The 21,824-nt window shown below is 37.6% G+C and overlaps 3 protein-coding genes and 1 pseudogene across 9 annotated transcripts; 2 read left to right on the top strand and 2 right to left on the bottom strand.

Annotated features, from left to right (window-relative positions):
- The first annotated feature begins 398 nt into the window (after window positions 1-398).
- On the top strand, window positions 399-6,125 carry LOC105167280 (CBL-interacting serine/threonine-protein kinase 23). 4 transcript variants are annotated; one of them, XM_088884165.1, is made up of 15 exons: window positions 399-1,365; window positions 1,783-1,845; window positions 1,931-2,002; window positions 2,097-2,204; window positions 2,310-2,390; window positions 2,565-2,618; window positions 2,699-2,824; window positions 3,042-3,131; window positions 3,318-3,437; window positions 3,552-3,677; window positions 3,772-3,888; window positions 4,121-4,177; window positions 4,842-4,916; window positions 5,182-5,254; window positions 5,953-6,092. In XM_088884165.1, the coding sequence occupies exons 1-15, from the start codon at window positions 1,153-1,155 to the stop codon at window positions 6,030-6,032; spliced, it is 1,455 nt and encodes a 484-aa protein (XP_088740291.1). In that variant the 5' UTR covers window positions 399-1,152; the 3' UTR covers window positions 6,033-6,092. The 4 variants fall into 4 exon arrangements, with proteins under 4 accessions (XP_088740291.1, XP_088740292.1, XP_088740293.1 ...); XM_088884166.1 differs by having other exon boundaries at window positions 400-1,365; window positions 5,985-6,125; XM_011086927.3 differs by lacking the exon at window positions 5,953-6,092 and adding an exon at window positions 5,612-5,822 and having other exon boundaries at window positions 402-1,365.
- Window positions 6,119-7,157, top strand: LOC105167279 (transcription termination factor MTEF1, chloroplastic pseudogene; annotated as a pseudogene).
- Window positions 7,158-7,206: 49 nt separating this feature from the next.
- LOC105167542 (uncharacterized) lies at window positions 7,207-10,778 on the bottom strand (the record flags this gene model as incomplete). The annotated part of the gene is made up of 6 exons (XM_088883114.1): window positions 7,207-8,400; window positions 8,523-8,704; window positions 8,811-8,906; window positions 9,367-9,419; window positions 9,509-10,004; window positions 10,341-10,778. Coding segments are annotated over 6 exons (1,329 nt in total), but the record flags the coding sequence as incomplete, so codon positions are not given.
- A 1,289-nt stretch (window positions 10,779-12,067) lies between these two features.
- LOC105167278 (auxin response factor 6) lies at window positions 12,068-19,195 on the bottom strand. 4 transcript variants are annotated; one of them, XM_011086924.3, is made up of 14 exons: window positions 17,841-19,195; window positions 17,412-17,527; window positions 17,091-17,189; window positions 16,961-17,017; window positions 16,714-16,872; window positions 16,533-16,617; window positions 16,014-16,104; window positions 15,733-15,897; window positions 15,533-15,655; window positions 15,123-15,198; window positions 14,408-14,555; window positions 13,084-14,261; window positions 12,639-12,829; window positions 12,068-12,454 (listed from the first exon to the last, which is right to left on the bottom strand). In XM_011086924.3, the coding sequence occupies exons 1-14, from the start codon at window positions 17,878-17,880 to the stop codon at window positions 12,250-12,252; spliced, it is 2,733 nt and encodes a 910-aa protein (XP_011085226.1). In that variant the 5' UTR covers window positions 17,881-19,195; the 3' UTR covers window positions 12,068-12,249. The 4 variants fall into 4 exon arrangements, with proteins under 4 accessions (XP_011085226.1, XP_011085227.1, XP_020552010.1 ...); XM_011086925.3 differs by having other exon boundaries at window positions 17,412-17,524; window positions 17,841-19,194; XM_020696351.1 differs by having other exon boundaries at window positions 17,384-17,524; window positions 17,841-17,876.
- Between the last annotated feature and the right edge of the window lie 2,629 nt (window positions 19,196-21,824).

Below are 21,824 nucleotides of genomic sequence, written 5' to 3'. Positions count from 1 at the left end.
ATAATTAGAGGTGCTTTCAAGGTCACAATTTCACTGCTTATGATGCCCAACTATTTGCATATTATATATTTTAGCTTAATAATGTGGGATAAGTTGATAATGATGTCCACCATTTGATTATGTGATTTAGGAAGAAGCAATCAACGTTCCATGCCAAAAAGTCTTTGTCGATTGATGTCAATCGACAAACTTATAATTTAAATTGAGTCGTTAAATATAATATACTTATAATATAATTTATTATATAATTAAGAAAAATAATTAATTTTTATTAATAAATATCTAACACTTATTTTATAATTAATTTCACTTGACAAATTTAATTTGAATGAAAAATTTCCAGTCAAATGTCAAACATTCATGAGGGTGACGACTCATTCTAAGCATCTCTGCAGCTTACCTTACTCTAACCCCACCACTGCGGACGCCACCTTCCTCAGTTGTCCACTCTTGCTCGTATTACATCCAAATCCTCACGCTACCCATGACCATGAATGATTAAACCTAAACATATCTCGACCGTCCCGTTAATCTTTGATTTAAGTTGATTCCATTAGTGTTGCTTGAAATCTTCTATCATTAGTTGGCTGATCGTTGAGCAAAATCCCAACTCTAAATCTCGTTAACCTTAAAATCCCGACACAAATTCTACACTCTTCCGCCCCCACATCTCCAAGACAAATGGTACCGACAATATTTAAAATTCCTGATTCATCGCTGCTTTAAACTAATCTCGAATCTTTCTCCAGATTTAGCCAATAAATCTTTTATTATTTGACGGTTGCTGATGGGGTTTGCATTAATGAATTCTTCCGTTTCGAAAAAGCTTTCCGGGTCCTCGTTTGCCAAAGTTGAAATCTCGAAAAGTTTCTGATCGGAATTCTCTTACTTGTTGTTTCCGTTTTAGTTTTGCGAGGAAAAAAAAAAAACAAAAAAGCATATTAAGATGAATGTAGCCAAGTCTCAGGTGTGGCAGCCTTGCAAGAAGAAGAGGCTTTAGGGGTTCAGGATTCAAGAAAGAGGAAAGGAGAGACTCAAGAAAAGATGAGATGGATGGGATTTGTATTGCCAAGTGACTGAGGATCAGTGCAAAAAGGGGAGTTTGTATCGATACGTTGATTTATAGATACAGACGGATAAAGGGTCTTACATATGGTTATGGCATCAAAATCAAGTGGTGCTGGGGGGAGTGGAGGTGGGAGTAGCAGTGGGAGGACACGGGTAGGAAGATATGAATTGGGGAGGACGCTGGGGGAAGGAACTTTTGCTAAAGTGAAGTTTGCAAGGAATGTAGAGACAGGCGAGAATGTGGCTATCAAGATTCTTGATAAAGAGAAGGTTCTCAAGCACAAGATGATAGGACAGGTGCGGTTTCTTGATTTGATGAATTATTACCTATGTTCTGTTTGGGTCTGATTTTTCAGATCTTGTATGTGGATCAGTCTTTCAGTGTATGCAAGAATTTAGTTTGACCTTTTCATATATATGGACACGTCTTTTTCTCTGGATTTTCAAGTTTGACATCTACTTTCTTTCATTTTGCTTTCCCCTTTCCAGGTGTTGGAATCTTGATACTTTTTTGTTTCTTCGGATTTTTTTGTTTGTGAGTATCTACTTATGAATAGGCTTACTATGAAGATCCTAAATGTGGAAAGGACTATGCAGGATATCTCATTTGTTGCTCTTATTTCTTTCTGTTGTTTTCTTGTTCTTCCCTTTCCTTTTTTTGTGCCCTTAAAGTTGTATCTTTATGTAATTGTGATTATTTTGCATTTCTTGCAGATTAAGCGCGAAATATCAACCATGAAATTGATAAGGCATCCAAATGTCATTCGCATGTATGAGGTATAGAGACTGGTGATTTTATTATGTAGTCTGACGTCAAAGTTAAATGATCTGTTGATGATAGATGATATTCTCCTGTTTTTAGGTCATGGCCAGCAAGACAAAGATTTATATTGTTATGGAATTTGTCACTGGTGGTGAACTCTTTGACAAAATTGTATGTTCTTAAGTGCTTCTCATTTCTAATGATAATTTTCATAACAATCTTATTGCTAATTACATATAGCCTCGTGATGTTTTCTTATGGCCAGGCCACTAAGGGGAGACTAAAAGAAGATGAAGCCAGAAAATATTTTCAGCAGCTCATCAATGCTGTAGATTACTGCCACAGCAGAGGTGTTTATCACAGGGACCTTAAGGTTAGCTTTCCATTCTTTTCCCGTTACATCTCATAATTTCTCCAGAATAACTCACACCACACTCTGAATCATTAGTTTTGATTTTTATATATTATTCATTTATAGCCAGAGAACTTGCTGCTTGATGCTAATGAGGTTCTTAAAGTCTCAGATTTTGGATTGAGTGCTCTACCTCAACAAGTTCGGGTTAGTATATTGAGCAAATGCAATACCATAAAAATTCTTATTGTCTCTCTTCTATTAGTTCCATCATACTATAAGGAACTTATATATTGATATTAATCCGGTGTTTGTTAAAGACTTTATGTGGTAGATTATGCATAAGATGACTTAAGTTCGATTTCTTATTCTGGTTGCTAGGAAGATGGCTTACTTCACACAACATGTGGAACACCAAATTATGTTGCTCCCGAGGTTTGTAATCAGCGTCACAAATCCATAGGAACTTTGCTTTCTCAATGGTCTCTTATCATTTTGGTCCTCTAATCATCTAGGTGATCAACAATAAGGGTTATGATGGAGCTAAGGCAGATCTTTGGTCATGTGGTGTTATTCTTTTTGTCCTTATGGCTGGTTTTTTGCCTTTTGAGGAATCAAATCTTATGGCATTGTATAAAAAGGTAATTGTCTGTTAATATGTAATTCTAGAAAGATGATTAAACTATTGCATAGTTACTTGTCCTTTTGTGTTGTGTCCCCTTGGGGCAAATAAGTTCTATTTGATTTCTGAATTAGTTGGGAAACTTTCAAAGGACACATCAAGAAGAACTGATGTAACCTGGTTCATGCATCATATCGTTGCAAAAACTATAATGGTCAAAACTTGATCTTTTGCAGATATTTAAGGCTGATTTTTCATGTCCTGCATGGTTTTCGTCAAGTGCAAAGAAATTGATCAAAAGAATTCTGGATCCAAATCCATCAACGGTATATTCCCTATCTCTCATGCTAATTATCAAGTCCCCACCTATCGCACCTGGGAAAGAGAAATAACAAGATCTGAATTTTTTGCTTTATTAGAGAAAGAAACCGGTTTCTTACAGTCCCTATCCACAGTTGCCTGATCTTTTTCTTGCCAATCAAAACTTAACCATCCTTGTCCATGTGAAACAGCGCATCACAATTGCAGAGATTCTTGAGAATGAATGGTTCAAGAAAGGATACAGGTCACCTGTTTTTGAACACGAGGATGTTACCCTTGATGACATTAATGCTATTTTTAATGAATCAGCGGTTTGTTTCTTATGTTTCTCTTGATTTACATTTTGAAGTGGTTTTGATATTACGCGGTATTGTGTGATAAAGTTGAAGCTGCATAAACAGTTAACATTTCTCATTTATATCCAGGAATCTCCAAACCTTGTTGTAGAGAGGCGGGAGGAACGACCGCCTACACCACTGACCATGAATGCGTTTGAGCTTATCTCTAAGTCACAGGGTCTCAATCTCAATTCTCTCTTTGAAAAGCAAATGGTCTGTTTGATATAATATTTAAATTGGCAGAGTAACAGAATCTCCCATCTGTGGGAGCTTAATAAAAGATGCCTGACATTATATTTGATGATAGGGACTTGTTAAGCGAGAAACAAGATTTACATCCAAATGTCCAGCAAATGAGATCATATCAAAAATTGAGCAAGCTGCTGCACCTATGGGGTTTGACGTGAAGAAAAACAACTACAAGGTGATTCACACAATTATTTGCCATACCATTCTCAAAACTCTTCTGTTTAGACTTGATATCTTATTCATGTATAAACATTTTCATGTTCCTACCTTTCAACTTTTTTACCATTCTATGATCTCTTTTGATTTTTTCCTTTCGAGAAATAGTTATTAAATACTATGCAAGAGAGCCATGAGGTCTTGTAGCAATTCTTCGTCTTGTGATCCCTTTTGATGATTATTTTTCTCAGATGAAACTTCATGGTGAGAAGTCGGGGCGCAAGGGTCACCTATCAATTGCAACAGAGGTACATTATCTGGAGAAACCTCTTAATCTCTTGCATATTTTGGCCAATGTGGTCTTGTTCAAGACCAGAGAGGTTCTTGGTTAACGCCTGATTGATGCAAAAAATAGTCATAGTGTTTGGATTGTTTTCTGAGTATTTTGTTGTGTTTTGTGGAGATAGAGAGAGAAAAATAAAGATAAATAAGTATGTGTTAAAGATAGAATGTACGTTTGGATTTGTTTTTGGAGATAATTGAAACGTATTGTATGTTTAATGTTGTGTTTTGGGAGACAAATTACTATTCATTGTCAAATCATGTCTTTTTTATATATATTTATGTATATGTGTGTGTATATATATGTATGTATTTATGCTAAAACAGTTAAAAATACCCAGATAAGGTGTACTTTATCTGTATGATGGCAAACATTAGGTATGTTTTGACTTATCTCGAAGATAATTTGAAAATGAAAACAAATATAGTGAGTTATATCCTGCACTTCATTTTGAGTTTCATGTATGTTGACATAAGTGCGGAGTTTCTTTTAATTGGCATGATTATGAGTAATTTGTAATTGATGCAAAATATAAAGAGATCGTGATTATCCTGCTTAATAGAGAAGGAAATTATCAACATTGCCTGTGAAATGGTTTTGCTTTGATCTAATCCTAAATGCTCTTGCAGATCTTTGAAGTGGCTCCTTCACTTCACATGGTTGAGCTTCGTAAGACTGGAGGAGATACATTAGAATTTCACAAGGTATTAGATTTTGTCGCAAGTTATGAGCTTTCTGGAAGAACCATAAAATGGTTGACTACTTATGTGGTTGACTACCTGATTGGCAAATGCATGTTTAAATATGTAGCATGTGGCTGCAGGTTGGTACTAGAAAATAACCTGTAACATACTGTTTTAACTTGATGCGTGGAAATTATTATTTTTGCATGTACTTTTCATTTACCATTAAGCTAGATATATTTGTTATATGATGGCAATTTTTTTGTTTTCTTTCTTCTGCATGAAGTTTTACAAGAACCTCTCAACTGGGTTGAAAGATGTTGTTTGGAAAACAGGCGACGAAGTGGAAGCCAGTAATGGTTAGTATGTCCATGCGATTTGCGTTCTTTTTCTCTTTTTCTTTCTTGTTTCTGTAAATTTGCATGTGGCCTTCAAAGTTGGATATTTAACTTCAAAAAGATTGACCCCAATGATTGTTGTTTCACCACACCGTTCTCTTCTGCTGCTTTAAAGCTTTCATGTGTTTTATTCATTTTCTGTGTGGAAGAAGACATCATAGTATATATTGCTTGAAGATTGCAGCAGTCGCCAAAGGCATTGATGATGTTTCAAGACAACATACATCGATGCCTATGCATGCGTTGATTTGCAAGTTCAGTCTCATTAATTATAAGAGTACTCATGTCTGTTTTTTTTTTTTGGGTCCTTTTCGACAGTGTCAGGTATCTCGTCGTCTTGATCGTGGTAGTTACAACGGTTGCTTCAAGTTGTTCTACTTATGTTGTCGTCAGTCATTTGACCTGTATCATTAGACAAATGCACAAGCAAACCCCTGATTTATTTGGACTGTAAAACTTTTTATAAAATTAGAAAAATACTTGTGTTTTGCTTTCATAAGTGAGCAAGGATCAAACTGATGTTTCTGCAGTCGTGTTTCTTGAAAAGTAGAATTATAAGAAACAGAAAACAGGAGAGAACTGTTGAAAAATGTAGGGTTATTTTGTCATTTCACGGAACATGTTGAAAAATTTCGCATCCAATCCATTGTGATATCCAGTGTCGGCCAATAAAGTTGGAACAAATCGCCAGGTGGCAGTGCAAGAATCAGATAAAAAGAGAAACAGACATGGCCGCTGAGCCAGGAGAAAGCCAAAACAAAACTCAATCCTGCTTCGCTCGCCCCTCCGCTGTCACTCCACGGCAGGGCCACCGGCGCCACCACCATGCCTGTGGCGGCAACGGCGTTCCACTCCTCCATGTGCTTCTCTTCTCAAAAACCAGCTGCAGATTCAGAACTAGAAAGCAACCTCATAACCCCCAAACCCAAAAACGTTCTCCATCAACACCCACTCTACCAACGAACCAATGCAAGCATCTCCCTCCAATTCAAAGAAAAAATCCTCTGCCTTGAAATTATGGGCGTCGATTCCGGCCGAGCTCTGGCCCAAAACCCCTCTCTCCACACCGCTCCTCTACATTCAATCCACGCCATTGTCACCTTCCTCCAATCCAAAGGCATCCACCTCAAGGATTTAGCCAGAATCTTTGGTATGTGCCCCAAGATTCTGACTTCAGATATAAAATCTGACCTCAACCCAGTTTTCAATTTTCTATCCTACGATCTTAGAGTTCCTGAGCAGAATTTCAGAAGAGTGATCAACAAATGTCCAAGAGTCTTGATTTCCAGTGTTAGAGATCAGCTGAAGCCGGCTCTATTCTATCTCCATAGGCTGGGGTTCAAAGATTTGCATGCATTAGCTTATCAAGATCCCATTTTACTGGTTTCGAGTGTGGAGAACACGTTGATACCAAAACTGGATTATCTCGTCAGTCTGGGTTTTTCTAAGGCTGATGCAGTGGGGATGGTACTGAGGTGTCCTGGGCTGTTCACATTCAGCGTTGAGAACAATTTCAAGCCGAAATTCAAGTACTTTTCTGAGGAAATGAATGGGAGATTGGAGGAGCTGAAGGGATTTCCGCAGTATTTCGCATTTAGTCTGGAGAAGAGAATAAAGCCTCGACATATGAAGGCTGTACAGAGTGGAGCAAAGGTTGCACTCCCCTTGATGCTCAAGACCACTGAGGAGGAGTTCAGGGAATTGTTAAGGCAAGGGAGTTGATAAGGAGATACCTCTTTTTCTTGCACTCTTTTCTTCTTCTCATGTTCTTGTCTTAGTTGGATAAATGGATGGATATATCCTCTCATGCTATGTAATTACCGGCTGATGCCCTTAAGAAACTGCAAAGTAACTTTTTGTGAAATCATATGAGTGCCTACAATCATTCCAGTCCATTGAGAAATTGACGGAAAAGTTTGGTTTTTTGTCTGCTCTGATGGCTGTGGATTATGTCTTTGATCATTAGCATGAAGTGAGGCAGAAGTAAGTTATTTCTTTCCCAGTTTCGGGTGTGTTCCTTTCTTGATGGTTTAGTATTTTCTTAATTATATCCATTACAGTAGACCAAATGGAGCTTAAATCGACCAATGCCTCGGATTGTAGCCTCTGCTCAAAACTTCTATATTTTGTTGAAGCGGCATACTTCCTATTCTTTAGATGAGAGGCTATAGCCCAATCCCCTACCTGACTCTTCTATTACGTAACAGTTGATATTGAATGAAAAAACCCTTAGCTTACCTCAGCTTGCTAGTTAGGAACTGAAGTCTGGAGTCGGTTAAGTAGTAGGACAAAGATTGCTAAGTCAGTCTGGCTTCCGGGCGGTCTCATTGTTACGGGTCTGGAGAGGAAGCCCTCTCTTGGACCAGAAGAGGAGAAGCTCATCTTCACCGGGTTTACTTCCCGATATGGCATCCTGCCGTCCATGAAATTTCTTGAGACAGTTATTTACGTTATTGTCGTTTGTTTGATAGATGTGCAGCAGTTGACTTCTCACTTCTCTGTTGAAGTTCTGATGTAAAAGGTGTTTGCCTGATGAAAAATTCTAACCCGGATCAGATGTGCCTAAAAAGAATGAGCTTCAAACGCTTGCTAGGTCCCAAACTAAAAGTCCGCCTTTAGTTCCTCTCGTATAAGGACCAAATAAAAGACGAGCCTCTGTTCTTCTTAGCAATCCTTTTCTTTGCTTTAGTTTTCTTATTGAAGGACCGAAAGAAGTACAATATCCAACAATACAACGAACATTCCTGGTATGGACGGTTTGCACTCTAAAATTTAATAAACAGCATGTTGATATACAATACTCACATTTAAATTTTTCCAAGTTGAAGAAGGCCAATGCTCCATATAATTACCATCACCAGTGCATAATGGACTGCATGTGAATCCCAATTATGTAAATGGTATTAATTGCCCAAGAACTCAAGTCCAGGGACCTCACTCACAAGTCAACACTGAGTTCAGTTGAGAACAGTCCCATCCTCTGCTCAATATTCTTGTCATCATATTCAGGCTATAACTAGTATTGGGATTTCGGAACAGCACTTCAAATTATCTGCAACTTTTCAGTGACAGAAAATATCCTGGGAGATAAATGCAGCCCAGGCATCCTACAATAATAACATAACACAGTCATATAATCGACTGCAATCATATTTCTACTCTGCATCTCATCTTATCCCATGTTTTTTTGAAATTTACATGCAGTAATGGTGAAGAAAATGGCTAAAACCTCATCTGATGAGCAGAAAAGACCTCCTCAGCAATGTGTTTCTCTGGAAGTGTGGCACCCCTTTCTTGCAGCTTGTCGGGATGCAGGCACAACTGTGCTTTCTGATACGCTAACTTCACTTGTGAGCTGTCAATTATATTCATCAGAGGTATCGTTAGCCAGCCACTTTTAGGCCATAGAATCTGAATGGGCCGACAGGGTTCTTGTTATGCTTTGGAAAATCAAATTTCTATAACTCTCAAACAATAAATTTGACACTAGTAATGGGATACAGCAAATTCATCTCACATGATGCAGTGAAGACAAGAGCAACCGGATATCAGCTTCCTTGCCAGTTGACCACAACCTTATCTTTTCATCCAGTAGTTGCGTTTCTGCTTCTATCTGTCGTGATTTACTGAAGAAATTAGTAGTTCCCTTTCAGGTGAAAAACAAATGCATCTTATCTCACTGATTGGAATAAGGCATGTGCTTTTGCATTTCAATCATGATTCCAGTTTGGATTATGAAGCATAATATCCAAATGATATTACTAAAACTATAATCTGTTTGCAGCAACACAATTTTCCAGTATCAATTGAAGATGGTTAATCAAGATTTGGAAAAACAAATTTCGGAATCCTGTGATTAATTTCAGGTAAGCAACGCTCAAGATTGATCTATGGCTCAGTACGTTGCTTGTTTCTTCTTCAGCAATCCATTCGTATTGTTGTTCAGCATACCAAATGATTGACAGAAAAAGCAAATAACTCAATATGCTGCACCTTGCATGCAGAGAATTCACAATACAAGGCAGTCTGTATATCCTATACACGAATTCCAGTTCATGCGACAAATAACATACCATTGATTCGAAGCTCTCTGTCCTTTCTGAAAGCTCGTGTCCCTTCAGTATTTCTGTAGGTTTCAAGTGTATGATAATTTCAACATCACCTTAACAGATAAATTGTTAAACTTGCATGATAACTAACATCACTCACTCAAACCTTCTATGGGTTTTCCTTCTGAAAAGGGTGTTTGAAACTTCTCTTTCGCCCACACAATTGCTTCATCGACACCATTTGATTCACATGTCCATTCCCTGTTATCAGAGTTGATCTCAATAATATACGAACTCACGGATTCATCTTCTAAATCTTGTTCCAAGGTGCCCTTCCTCAAAAACTCATGCTCAGTTTCACATGTGTTCATTTTTATCTCTTTGTCTGACTGGCAAACTGATGAAACTGCTGACGATGGTGAGTTGAGCTGTAAATCATCTGCAGACACTCTGAAACTGCTGTTTGACAATGGTTCGAGATTAATGCTTTCAGGGGATGCATTTCTTCGACTCGATCCAAAAGAGTAGCTCCTGAAGTTCCCAAGGAAGTCATTTTCAGAAATACAAATGAGCGGTGGCAACTCTTGTTGTGTCGGGTAATTTTCATGTCCCATTCTTGTCGAACTCCGCTTAGACCTGACATTTATTGGCCTGAAAATGGATCAAGATTTCAGAATGTACGTTTCTGCACAACTGATCATCTTTTTCTAACATCTTGGTTTGATTTCTAGGAGGTCGACAGTTGGGAGCACACATCATTGTATAAAAAGGAACTCTCTCAAGTCTCAAATTATACAGCTCCATACAAGTTTTTCATGTAAAAAGTGTACTCTGTTTTCTCTTTCATATATTTCAAGGTTGCGCCTTTATGAACTCGGACAGAAATCAGATAAAACCAAGGATCTAAACAGGGAAAGATTGTGGCATATCAGACAACTGATTACAGAAACATAGTCGAACAAGCAGACACCAACAGCGACAGTCAATTGATTTCAAACCAAGAATCTTGACCTCACGACACTCTCATCATCCCATCCAAAAACATCATTATAAAAACCATCATTCTGACGGTTACGCTGATTACTTTCTCCACTCCACTGCTTCCACGAAGGAATGCTGAATTGAGGCAAACCTCGGCCACTCCTACTGACCGGCGGAGGCGAAGCCTTCTCCTGCTGCCGGAAAATATCCTGGTGGAAGAAAGGCATGGATGATGAGGATCTAGGGTAACTAGCGGAGAACTGGCGGGAGAGAATAGTGCGAGGGGGGCCACCAAAAACGTCGGTAAAGTGTTGGGGGTTGAAAGGGTCGTGGGGAGGTAGGAGGTGGAGTCCTCGGTGGATCGCCGGGGAGGAGACATGGACGTGGGTGTACCCATTCTCATTCTCCAAGACTCGTCCATATCCCGGCGAGTTTTGAGTTGCCGGAGAAAGTAGTGATTATTGGGGGGGTATGATCCATCATCATCATGCGGCCAGTGCATGTGTTCATATATAGTGAGTCTGAGTGCATGTTTTCTTTTTCTGGTTTTTCCCCTAATTTCATTTCTATACTTTTCTTACTCTGTTTTTTTACTTTATCAATTTCTTTTGTAATCTCAATAATATCATAACTAATTTATTTATTTTAATTTAATATGATATTGATATATTATAATTTAGATATTTTATTTTTTCATGTAATATGTATAAAAGTAGTTCGGTTAGTAAAAAGAGTTGTTTGAGTTATAGTATATCAGTAATAAGTTAAAAGAGTAACATAAATTCATCCAACTCTTTTACTAATATCAATAATTTTGGTGAATTTTGAGTAAAGAATGATTTATTTGTTAGATAAAAACAAAAATAAGGAGTATTAGATGTAATATATCAAACCACATAAAATTATACTAAATTTGAAAGGAAGATAATATACATATCCATGATCAATTCATCCAAAATTAACAGCTCAAAATACAAAGAAAATAAGAGACAAGGTAGAGGGATGAGCAAGAATCAAAAGCCTAACTGTGTTTTTCACCCGGAGAGAATTAGGTGCTGTATCGTTTCGCTTATGGAAACCTTTTTCTCCTGCTCATCAGTTTGTTTGCTTCAAAAACAATGAACAATCATTAATTATACTCAAAGAGTTGGTTTGCCTTTTCTGAGCTCCCAGGTGTTTGGGTTGGCTCCTCCTTTTTAAAATAATAATTGATTGATGATACAGTAGTTCAGTTCTTGATGTATTAATAAGATAACAAATATTAATGGGCTAATCACCAACACCATTACTACTCCAACAGGCAACGGACAGAGTTAGACTCCATCTATTATTGATTATTGATATTATTGAATTGCGTGCTCCTTTTCCTGATTTTGCGGACACTACTGTAACTTACCCATCTGTTTCCTTTTGGATGAAAGTGCAATTATGTAATTCACATTTAGGCAAAATGGATGCCTTTTTTTTTTTTTTGTGTGTGTGTGTGTGTGTGTGTGTGTGTGTCTATTATTCAATGTACACAACTTAGTTTAATGTTATTCCGACGTTAGCATTTCCTGTTGAGCAAAATTAGATCATTTTCTTGCCTCCCTGCCTTGAGCATCATGGTCTGGGGAAACTACATCAACTTACAAGACTGACCATGAATGAACGGCATCTTGGATTGCAGTACACATTATCAGTCTCCTTCCTTTTTCCATATTTTCTAGAGCTTTGAATGCATTGACAACAAAAAATACAGAAATTTTGCTGAAACTAGTACCCCAGCAATCTGGGTTCTTGCATTTTAAGCTGGAGAAACACAGGAGGTTATACTAACATAATTACAGTAACATAGCTTCTATGAAGGCAGGCTTCAATTAGAAACAGGATCAAAACAGAGCTAATATTACAAGCAGTAGAGACATAATAACTAGTAAAAATGATTTAGAAATCAAGAGTCCCGACAGATGGGATTCCAGCATTAATATTCCTGGCCTCCTGTCGGCTCACGTAGCCATCACTAGTGCCATTTGGGAGGGGCGGCCTCTGAACTGGTACGGAAGTCAGAATTTCCAGCCTTTGTTTTCCCATCTCCTGAACCTCTTGAGGCGACAGTATTTTGATACACCACACGCTGTTTACAAACTCCCTGTGACATGAAGAGAAGCAACTATATGCATGAGACAACAATCAGCAAGGAGAATCCCTTCTAACCCTTAACTCTTTGTGTGAAAACTCAGACCAGTGACACAGAAATGCAGCTTAATACATCCACCATCCTGTCTTATTGCCTACCAACTGCTTATGATAACACAAGTGAAATTGGAACTTACTGCCAGGGATCATCGCCAAGAAGAAGCACATCATTTTCACGGTCCACAAATACAAGCTGCCAGCCTGATCTCAAGGGGTCCTCCAACTGGCCTTCAAGGCCAAACATCTGTGCAAGCTCACTACGCAGCTCATGGTAGCTGCTAAACTTGGTAATATCTAGTGACCTCCCGAAGGACCCTGACTTATAAACCTGTTAATGTCAGTAATATACGTATTAAAGAATGGCGTATAACTGTACATCACCCCTGCACATTAGATTGTTCTCTAGTGTGATAACACACACCTTATATTTAGAAAGACCCTAGAGCAAGCCAACCAGTTCTTCCCCAATCAAATAATCATCCAGTGCAGAGACGAGGGTTTAATCGGGGTAACATAAAATTGAATATCCAGGCAAAGAATCCAGAATAGGGGTATCAGGTTAAGATTATTGTGGCAACATACCTTAACAAAAGTTCTGTTGGATGGATTTTCGTGCCCGACATTTTCTGAGGACCGCAGGAAACCTGATTCGTCAATCCCGTTGCTTGAAGTCACTGTGGTTTTGAGCGAGTAATCAGCTACAGGGCTACTCATGTAGCTGGAAGAGCCGAAGGCTATAGCTGCATTATCACAATCACTACCAACTCCTTTAAGGTTTGACATCCCATTCTGCATAAGAAGGGAGGAGGAATCTATATTAACCCCAAACAGGAAGTGGTTTTGGGGATCGTTACTTCCTTCTTGCTCTATCAAACACTCCCTACCAGGAAATGGAGGCAAAGAAACAGCATTCTGGGTTACATTTGTGTTTGAAGATCCCAAATGATTTAACTGGGTTGAATTTCCCTGTGAAACACAATCAGAAAGAAGAGGATCAAGAGCGACCCGCTTTGTAGGCCAGCCACTTGAAGATAGTAAGTTGCTGGATCTAGGCATACTGAGAAGCTTCGATGCTTCGTCCTGGTGGGCCGGACCCAATAAACCGTGTAATGGAGCACTAGTATTGGCTGCCATAGGTTTCAGAATTGGTTCTGAGAAGTTCTGATGCATGGAAGATATGGGCTGCAGAGACTCAGACTGCTCCTGCGAGTTTGTTGATAATCGGGACAGGATGGGTGCAACAGTTGAAGCCTGCAGAGGATGATCAGTAACATGATGTTGTTGGTGAAGCAAAGTAGACTGCTGTTGTTGATGCTGCTGCTGCGGAAGCTGAATGTTATTGAATGAGTTCTGATGGTGCACTTTCTGCTGAAGGAAGTTAGGATGCAATTGTGATGGTGCCTGAGACTGGTTTCCTGAAAGACTTTGCAGAAGAGGAGCGGGTGACTGAGATGACTGTAATACCTGAGGCTGAATGAAACCAGCAGGCATGCTTCCTAGAGCTTGGGGTTGCTGGAATTGCATCATTGAAGAAAGGATTTGTTTGGGAGGTTGTGCAACCCTCATCTCATGAAGAGCGGCAGCGGCAATAGCTTGGTAAACATCATTTTGCATGCCAAGAACTGAATTATCAAGCCTAGGCTGCATCCAGGGTGTCATCCCCATTCCTTGAAAGTTCAGAGATTGCGTTCCCAGGTCCTCAACACCTCCACGGAGCCACATGAAGGGAGAGTTTAATCCCATTTCGTCATTCTTCATCCCTAAGTGCAAGAAAAAGATACAGGTCATAATGCAGACCATCAGAAGATCAAATAGTTTGGACCTTACTGTCCAATGGCATGTGACATCATTGGTTGGCAGAAGGGAAGAGATGAAAATTTATACAAAAGTCTTCAAATACACATACCACTGAAGGAGGGGAGACCTGGTGGCCATGGTCTTTTCAATCTCAGAGAAAATGGTGATGGATAGATGGGGAATGTTGTTAAAGGCTCAATTTCCCAAAGAGACACTCTTGGCTGCCTCTCGCCAGCAGTAGATTCGTCCCAGCCAACCTGAGCAGTAGAAGTTAAACATACTTTGCACATCAGTAAAGGCAGACATTTGATATTGTAGTTATTGGAACAAACACCCCAGGCATACAAAAAAAAGAACTAGGAATCAGATTTATGTAGTTCAATTCAGTGAAGACTACATCCACAGCCAAATGTGATGAATCCCAAATAAGTATTCTAAAGGATTATAAATTTCTTTCATCTCTCACCTAAACCATCTCTACACCTGTTCTCCTTTATCAGGAGTCTCCTCCCTATTTATCTACGAGAACCATCAAAGTTAACCAAATTGCAAGCCTTGTATATATCCAAGGATAGGCATAGTGGGGTTATCCACCCCTACAACCAACCCATGGGCTTTGCCCACTGGGTCAGGTCAATTCCAACCGACAACCCTCAGCATTGGAGCATAAAAACTTCTTACTCATTTAAAATCCATGTGAAAACACTACAGGAAACATCTCAAAAGAGCAGTCTCAATACCGTCCTTAAAATCAGGCATGTCAAATCCACATGCATATGACTAAATATCACAAGAGTGAGTAAGAAACTTATGGCCTGACATACCTTAACCGACCGCCAGTGTGAATTTGGCCACCTAGCAGGATCCAAGTCGCATATGCCAGTTATTGTGCCCATGTAGCTGAAACCAAGCACAATCAGAAGCCTTATAGAAAAATATGCAAGGAGTGCATTTCTTGATAAGAAAATGAAAGCACGCCCATAGAAACCCAAGCAGACTTTGTATAGCCGAAACGAATTTTCTAAGAGAATATAATGACCTTGCAAGGCACATACACCAAAATAAGTGCACTGTTGGAAAATTAATCAGCGCTTACGTGGATGGTATAGTTCAAACAAGGACGAAAAAGTAGAGCTTGTAGGAATTCATGGGGATCCAGATATTACAAAAACAGGAAAATGGAAACACCAACGATAAGCATGCAGGAATTGCAAATTAGAAGTCCCAGACTTACCGACGGACACTAGATTCTTCTGTTTCGAACAGCATCCGGAAGCGCATACCAATGGACACTCGAGTGTGATATACTGCTCTTACAAACTTGGCCAGAGATATGACGAACTCAGAGGGACTAGCCCTGAATTATAATTATGTTAGTCGAATCAGGAAGTTTCTGGATCAAGCAAGAAGAGGTCCTGCTGGAAGAAAACGTACCTGGGATTGTAAAATATGGTGAAACGGCTGTTTGTTGAAGCTGCATGAGCAGCAGCAGCAAGAAGTCCCAGATGCATACTATCACTAGATAGAACTGATGAAGGCATGACAGTTTGTGGCCGGGCAGCACGTCGTATGCCAAGAAGCAACTGATTCTTCTCATTCCTGGTTAATGCAAAAGAAAAGTGGTCAACCATAGATTTATCACCTGCAGCCATTCTCAAACAATAAGAACAAAAGCCTTGGTATCCATTCACTATTCTAGAGAATTAACTGCCCACCATATGAAAAGGACCGAGTCACCAGCAACCAGTCTTTTCGCACTCACGAAAACACTCCAACCAGTTGTAAGCAGATGCCTCTTTGGCTGGCCTGAGGCAAGAGTCCAGTAAGAAAAACTAAGAAACAGATATAGTTATACCAGCAAATTCCACAGATTAAGTACATATGCTCTGGAATTTAAGAAATGGTCTTAAGAAGAATATTAAAATAAACACTACAATAACTATTAGGAATTTTCTGAACAACAACAATTTTAGGCTTGAGAACATCGAGAAGATTGCAGTTCAAAGCTAAATTCTGAAAGGAGATGGACGTCTATCACAAGAATATTATCTGGACTCCTTGCATGGAAGAGATATTCCGGTGTGGTAGAGTATCACATCACAAATGAAAGGCCATGGATTTTGATATATGAAGTATGGAGGCATCATGAAAAAAGGTTCTACGACATGTATCTACTATTTTTGTCCGTCATCCACCCAAACCCCTACTCTTTCATAATGTAGTGAAGAACAAACCGCGAAATATATGTCTGAATTTCCACTCGTTGTTATGCAGATCCCTGGCGATCAACTCTTGAGCTGGAGGTTGCTGGGAAAAATCCTGTATATGGGGGTTATGTAATTACTTATGACATCCAAGACAATACAAAGATCAAATAGAAGTGGTTTCTATTTCACAACAGCTAATGCTATTTACCAGTGGTGGAAATACTTTCTCAGCTGCACGACGTGGAACTGAAAATCCACCATGCGTACTAGTGTCACTCGCAGTCAAAGTTTTGCAGAAGTAATTTGTTGGTTGTTTGCTAGGAGCACCCAAATCTGCTGGAAGGAAGAAAACCTCCTTCTGCTCTTGCTGTGGAAGAGCCAACAAGGACATAAGGAATTTAAAAACATAATAAGGAGAAAAGGAGGAAAATCCTAATCAAGATAGTGCAACGTACTGGGCTCAGCGGTTGCAAGGTCATTTGAGCATAAACCTCGTCCGTCTCTATATCAGCCTGTTAAAAAGAATATAAGCTTCCAGTATAAGGCAGTAAGTATACGGAGTGCGAAAACTTGAAAACCACATACATGCATCGTCACATTATGAAGCTGGCAAATAAGCTGCGGAGATACACTGGGATAGTTAGGTATCTGCCCATCAACTTCCTTGTTTGTAGATGCAGCAACCTGTGCAGTATGCATTAAGGAGCTATGAGCTCAAACACGATATCTGTTTACACTACATCTATGCCTTCATTTGTGATCCAGATTCCTGGAAACAAATTTTCGTTTTCAAGGAAAACCATGGCAAGACAGGGAAAGAAAGCTCTTGAATAATAACAATAGGCAGAAAACAAAATTTGGTCAGGAAAAAGCTATACTTGAATTTATAATCAACAAAAAAAGAACCTGTTCGCTGTGACCCTGAGGAAAATACACCACATGGCTCCCAATAGCTGGAAGAGAAACAAGAGGACCCGCACAGGCATGCCAAAGTTCAGAGTTTAGGCAGCTCTTCTCTCCTGCTACACAAATTCCAGAAGGATTATTAGATTTCAAAGACTACTAAATGTTTGTAATTCCAAACTTTAGTAGTGAAGATGAGTTGCACATGTAATTCCAAATCACAAATATATTAAATAACAAGAACAGAAGGACGGACAATTATTTATAACAAGAATGACTCAGAGTAGTGAAGGAAAATTGAAGAGAAGCGAGTCGAATTTCAGTTCTTTCCAGAATTTCGGCACTGGAATGAAGTAAATTTCACAATTTAAAACACAAAAAGAGCACAAGTCCAGTCTCTTAGAAGTGCATCGGGGGGGAAGAAATTTTTACCTTCAGGAGACTGCTGATCCATACCAGCAGAGAGCTTCATTATGCAGATCAAAAGCAGAAGAAAGGTTGGAGCAGCAAGAAAACAAGCAATAACTACACTATACCCAAATGATTCATCTCAAAATTCCCCAACCAGTGGTTCCCAACATAGAAGTGCAGCTTCCTTGACTCCTTTCTATCACACCAGAATAGCATAATACCTTCAGTTTGTCCTCTCAATAACCCACCAAAATTCAGTGCATGAAGTGACTTTTTCACTTGCTGACCCTTCCCCTCCACCAACTTACCTCACGCGAGGAAGTGGAAGATAAAGCCTTCACATGTAGATAACCAGGCGATATTAGCCACAAGTCCCTCCAAAAATGTTCAACCAAAACCCTTTTCACTACAAAAACCAAGATGTATCAGCTTCATCACCTCTGCATCTTCGACTCCGGATGCCCCCAAACACAGAAATTTGCGATCAAGAAATTCATAGTGCAGTCATCATGGAAACACTCACCACCTTTCAGCTCACAACTTACAACAACAAACTCCAAAATTGCTTTTTGGGGAGAAAAAACGAAGAAGAAAGCTCTAGACAGAAGAAAATTGCTACGAGAGAACCTCAAAGATCAGAAATTTTCCAACCCAGATAGATCTCAGTTTCAACCAACCGAACCAACAATCGCAAGGAAGCCAAACCCAAAGCTTCCGACCAGCACCAAGATTCTTCACAAAGCAAAAGTCCCACAACTAAAAACACCACTTTTTTTCCTCAACAAATTGCAGGAAAATATCAAACACATATGTAAAAGCCCATTTTGCCTCAACCAACGGAAAAATTATATTCTCTTCCAAGCTGAGATGATTTTCACTGACGACTATAAATCAACTCCCCTATGCATGCGCGTGTTCCTACCACTCAACACAGCCATATACGTACACACATATATATATATAGGTATCTTATGTTGTAGCATACAATCAGAAAAGAAATAAATACTATATATTATCTCTTGTAGTTAAAATGAAAACAAAACTACTTTTTGATGAGAATTGGTAGACTTTTAGTAGTATAAATAATGGGACTGAGACAACAGAGATTTTGCTCTTCTTTTAACCTCTTCTTCCACAAACAAAACCACCCTCTCTTTTCACCTTTAACTTTCTTTACTTGTATACACAAATATCTAAACTCTACATAACAGAGTTGATGGGCTAAGTAGCACTGTACTAAGGGCTATTTCTCTCTATAGATTTCAGGTTTCTCTCTCCTCTGCTCCATTAAATTCAATCAACACAAGCATTTTTTCCTTTCTTTCAGATGTCATTTTTAATTTAGGACATGGTAGATAGAGAAAGTGTGTCAGAAGAAAAGGATGTGGTGGGAGCAGTGGAGCATGCAATAATTAGAGCTCCAGGAGACTTTGATATTACAGTTGTGACTTCGCCTATGACGTGCGTATAATTTTTTATATAATTCACACAGTAATTAATAATTATTTAAAAAATTTAAATTTATTATACATTAAAATTAAGATATAATAAAATTTAGACTAATTAAATTAAAATTCGTTATAATATTTAAAAGTAAATTATATTAATTAAAAAATTAAATAAATATAATAAATAATTATTTAAAAAATTAAATAAAAAAAAGGAGTAGTGAGCGGCATTATGCCACCCACCGCCTCACCTTCTTTACATTTTAAAATAAAATCACACAAACACATATTTTACACAAATTAACACACACACACACATTCATATTCAAACACACACCGACGCACACACATTGCGGAGAACAGTGGTACGGAATTTTGGATTTTAATTTAATTTATATGATTATATTATTTAATTAGTTCATTTATTAAATATAATTTATATTGACCAATGTACTATTTAACCAGAGTAATTTATAAATTTGACTATTCAGATTAGTATCGAATTAAATATCGCATTTTATATAAAAATAACATAGTTGATTAATTAAATTATTATTATAATTATTTTATACAATTTCATCGGAATGATTAACTAAATTCGTAATTCTATGTATTGTTGTTTAATTAAATTATATAGTAAAGATAAATTGATAGAAAATTCATAAAAATGTTCTGAAAATTATATTTAAGAAATATTGTGTTATTAAAGAGGGAAAATGAGATTTTAATGGTTATATAATTTAGAGATGTTGTTAAAACGATATTAATAAATATATAAGGAGTTTGATTAAATGAATTCTTATGAATTAGTTGATAAATTAAATATATCCTTGGCAAGTTTAGAAAGTATAGTTATTTAAAAGAAAATAGAATAGGGGTTTGGACTTTAATATAAGTGAAGTATTAAGAGATTGATGAAAAATGTATGAACATTATACAATATTTTATTTAGAGGTTATGATACTTTATACATATTGATTGTACATATAACCCTCTATTATAGGACGTGACGACAAAATAGAGAATTGAGCAGTCCCTTGTGTTAATTGAAGCATTTTGAGATTTGAGGTAAGTATAGCTAATTGGATATATATATATATATATTGATATGTTTAGTATTATATATTATATATATTGATTTCTTATATTTGATCGTGAACTTGGATTTATATTTATACGTAGATTTTGTATATTTGTTGTTTATATAATTAGTTGTGGAATGTTTGTTAGATTACTTTGATATCAGTGGAATTGTTACTATGTGTGTATATGATTGTAATGTATGGACGTGAGAGTGATATGATTATGTGCGTATAATTGGTAATTACATGAAATCGAATTGAGAAATTATTACTAAGTAATAATTATAGAGGACAGAATGATGAAGTCAGTGATATTGCTGTTGTAAATTGAAATAAAAAATGGTGCTTACCTAGTTGGGAACACAATAGTTTATATTATTGTGATTGATGATAATGTGGTTGATGATTTGATATGAAAAATAAATGAATTAAGCTAGGTACCATGGCGCGTAAGGTATCAGTGTATTCTGGGTAGCAGGGAATATCATGTGTTGTTAGCTACACACTGGCTTGTTGTGATATCCTGTGCTGATATTGCTACACACTAGGATAGAGAGTGTGGGGATATCACATACAATCGGTATCCTATGCTATATATGATATGACATTGACTGAGATGACGATGGCCGGTTGAATTATTGACTGATGTGCTCCAATTAGAGTAAGTAGGGTCCTTAGTTAATAAACGATAATGTTAAATATTATATCGTCGATGGATTTACAATTGTGGGTATCCATTATTCCTTGCATCTGTTGTTGCTATATGGTAAATATTTGTTAGTTGATGTGACTGCTTTGTACGTGACTTGTTGTCTGTATGCATGTATATAGACTAACTAGCTATACTTATTGAGTAGGCAGCTCATTCCTTACCACGTACTTTTTAGGAGATAAATAACATTGACTAGCCACATCGACTTCGAGTCCTGTCGTGGTTCTTATTAGGTGGGTCAACCGTGACATCTGAAGTTGGGATTTTTGGTTGTTTGGTTGTTAAATACTCTAATCTTTTGTCGGGTTTGTGCTAAGATTTTGTACTATTCTTTCTTGTGGTTATGTATATGAGAATATCTGGTGAAAGTAAATATAAACTTTTGACGATATTTATTATCTTTTATGATATTTATATATATTATATTGATAAAATAGAATTTATTTTATAAGTTTGGAAAGAAATAACTCGTAGAGTGAGTTGTTATTAAAGAAGGGTAGAAACAGTGATAATTAAATGTAGTGAGTAGGGGTGCTACATCACCCCTTTTTCCTTTTACATGGTGGGAGTAGGACTGGAACAACTGTGGAAAATAAATGAAGTGGGTTTTTGATGAGATTACGATTTCTGGTGAAAGACGGTTTGTATTACTATCATGTATGGGCCATTGCCAGCCCAACCTCAAACAATTATATTTTAAATAAATAAATACTTTACATTTTTTTCTTTTCAATTTTTTTTATTACTTTAATTTTTTGGCAAT

This window comes from Sesamum indicum, linkage group LG8 (genome assembly GCF_026168435.1).
Source record: "Sesamum indicum cultivar Baizhima isolate 11 linkage group LG8, ASM2616843v1, whole genome shotgun sequence".
Classification (NCBI taxonomy): domain Eukaryota; kingdom Viridiplantae; phylum Streptophyta; class Magnoliopsida; order Lamiales; family Pedaliaceae; genus Sesamum; species Sesamum indicum.
This window is presented reverse-complemented; position numbering and strand designations above follow the sequence as displayed.

Bases quoted from the DNA above. Each gene is read 5' to 3' on its own strand.
- LOC105167278 (XM_011086924.3), bottom strand. From the start codon at position 17,880: ATGAAGCTCTCTGCTGGTATGGATCAGCAGTCTCCTGAAG. The intron at 15,656-15,732 runs GTACGTTTTCTT...ATTATAATTCAG, and splicing joins ACCATATTTTACAATCCCAG to GGCTAGTCCCTCTGAGTTCG. The intron at 12,455-12,638 runs GTAAGTTCCAAT...TTCATGTCACAG, and splicing joins CTTGGCGATGATCCCTGGCA to GGAGTTTGTAAACAGCGTGT.
- LOC105167280 (XM_088884165.1), top strand. From the start codon at position 1,153: ATGGTTATGGCATCAAAATCAAGTGGTGCTGGGGGGAGTGGAGGTGGG. The intron at 1,366-1,782 runs GTGCGGTTTCTT...CATTTCTTGCAG, and splicing joins AGCACAAGATGATAGGACAG to ATTAAGCGCGAAATATCAAC. The intron at 3,132-3,317 runs GTATATTCCCTA...CATGTGAAACAG, and splicing joins TGGATCCAAATCCATCAACG to CGCATCACAATTGCAGAGAT.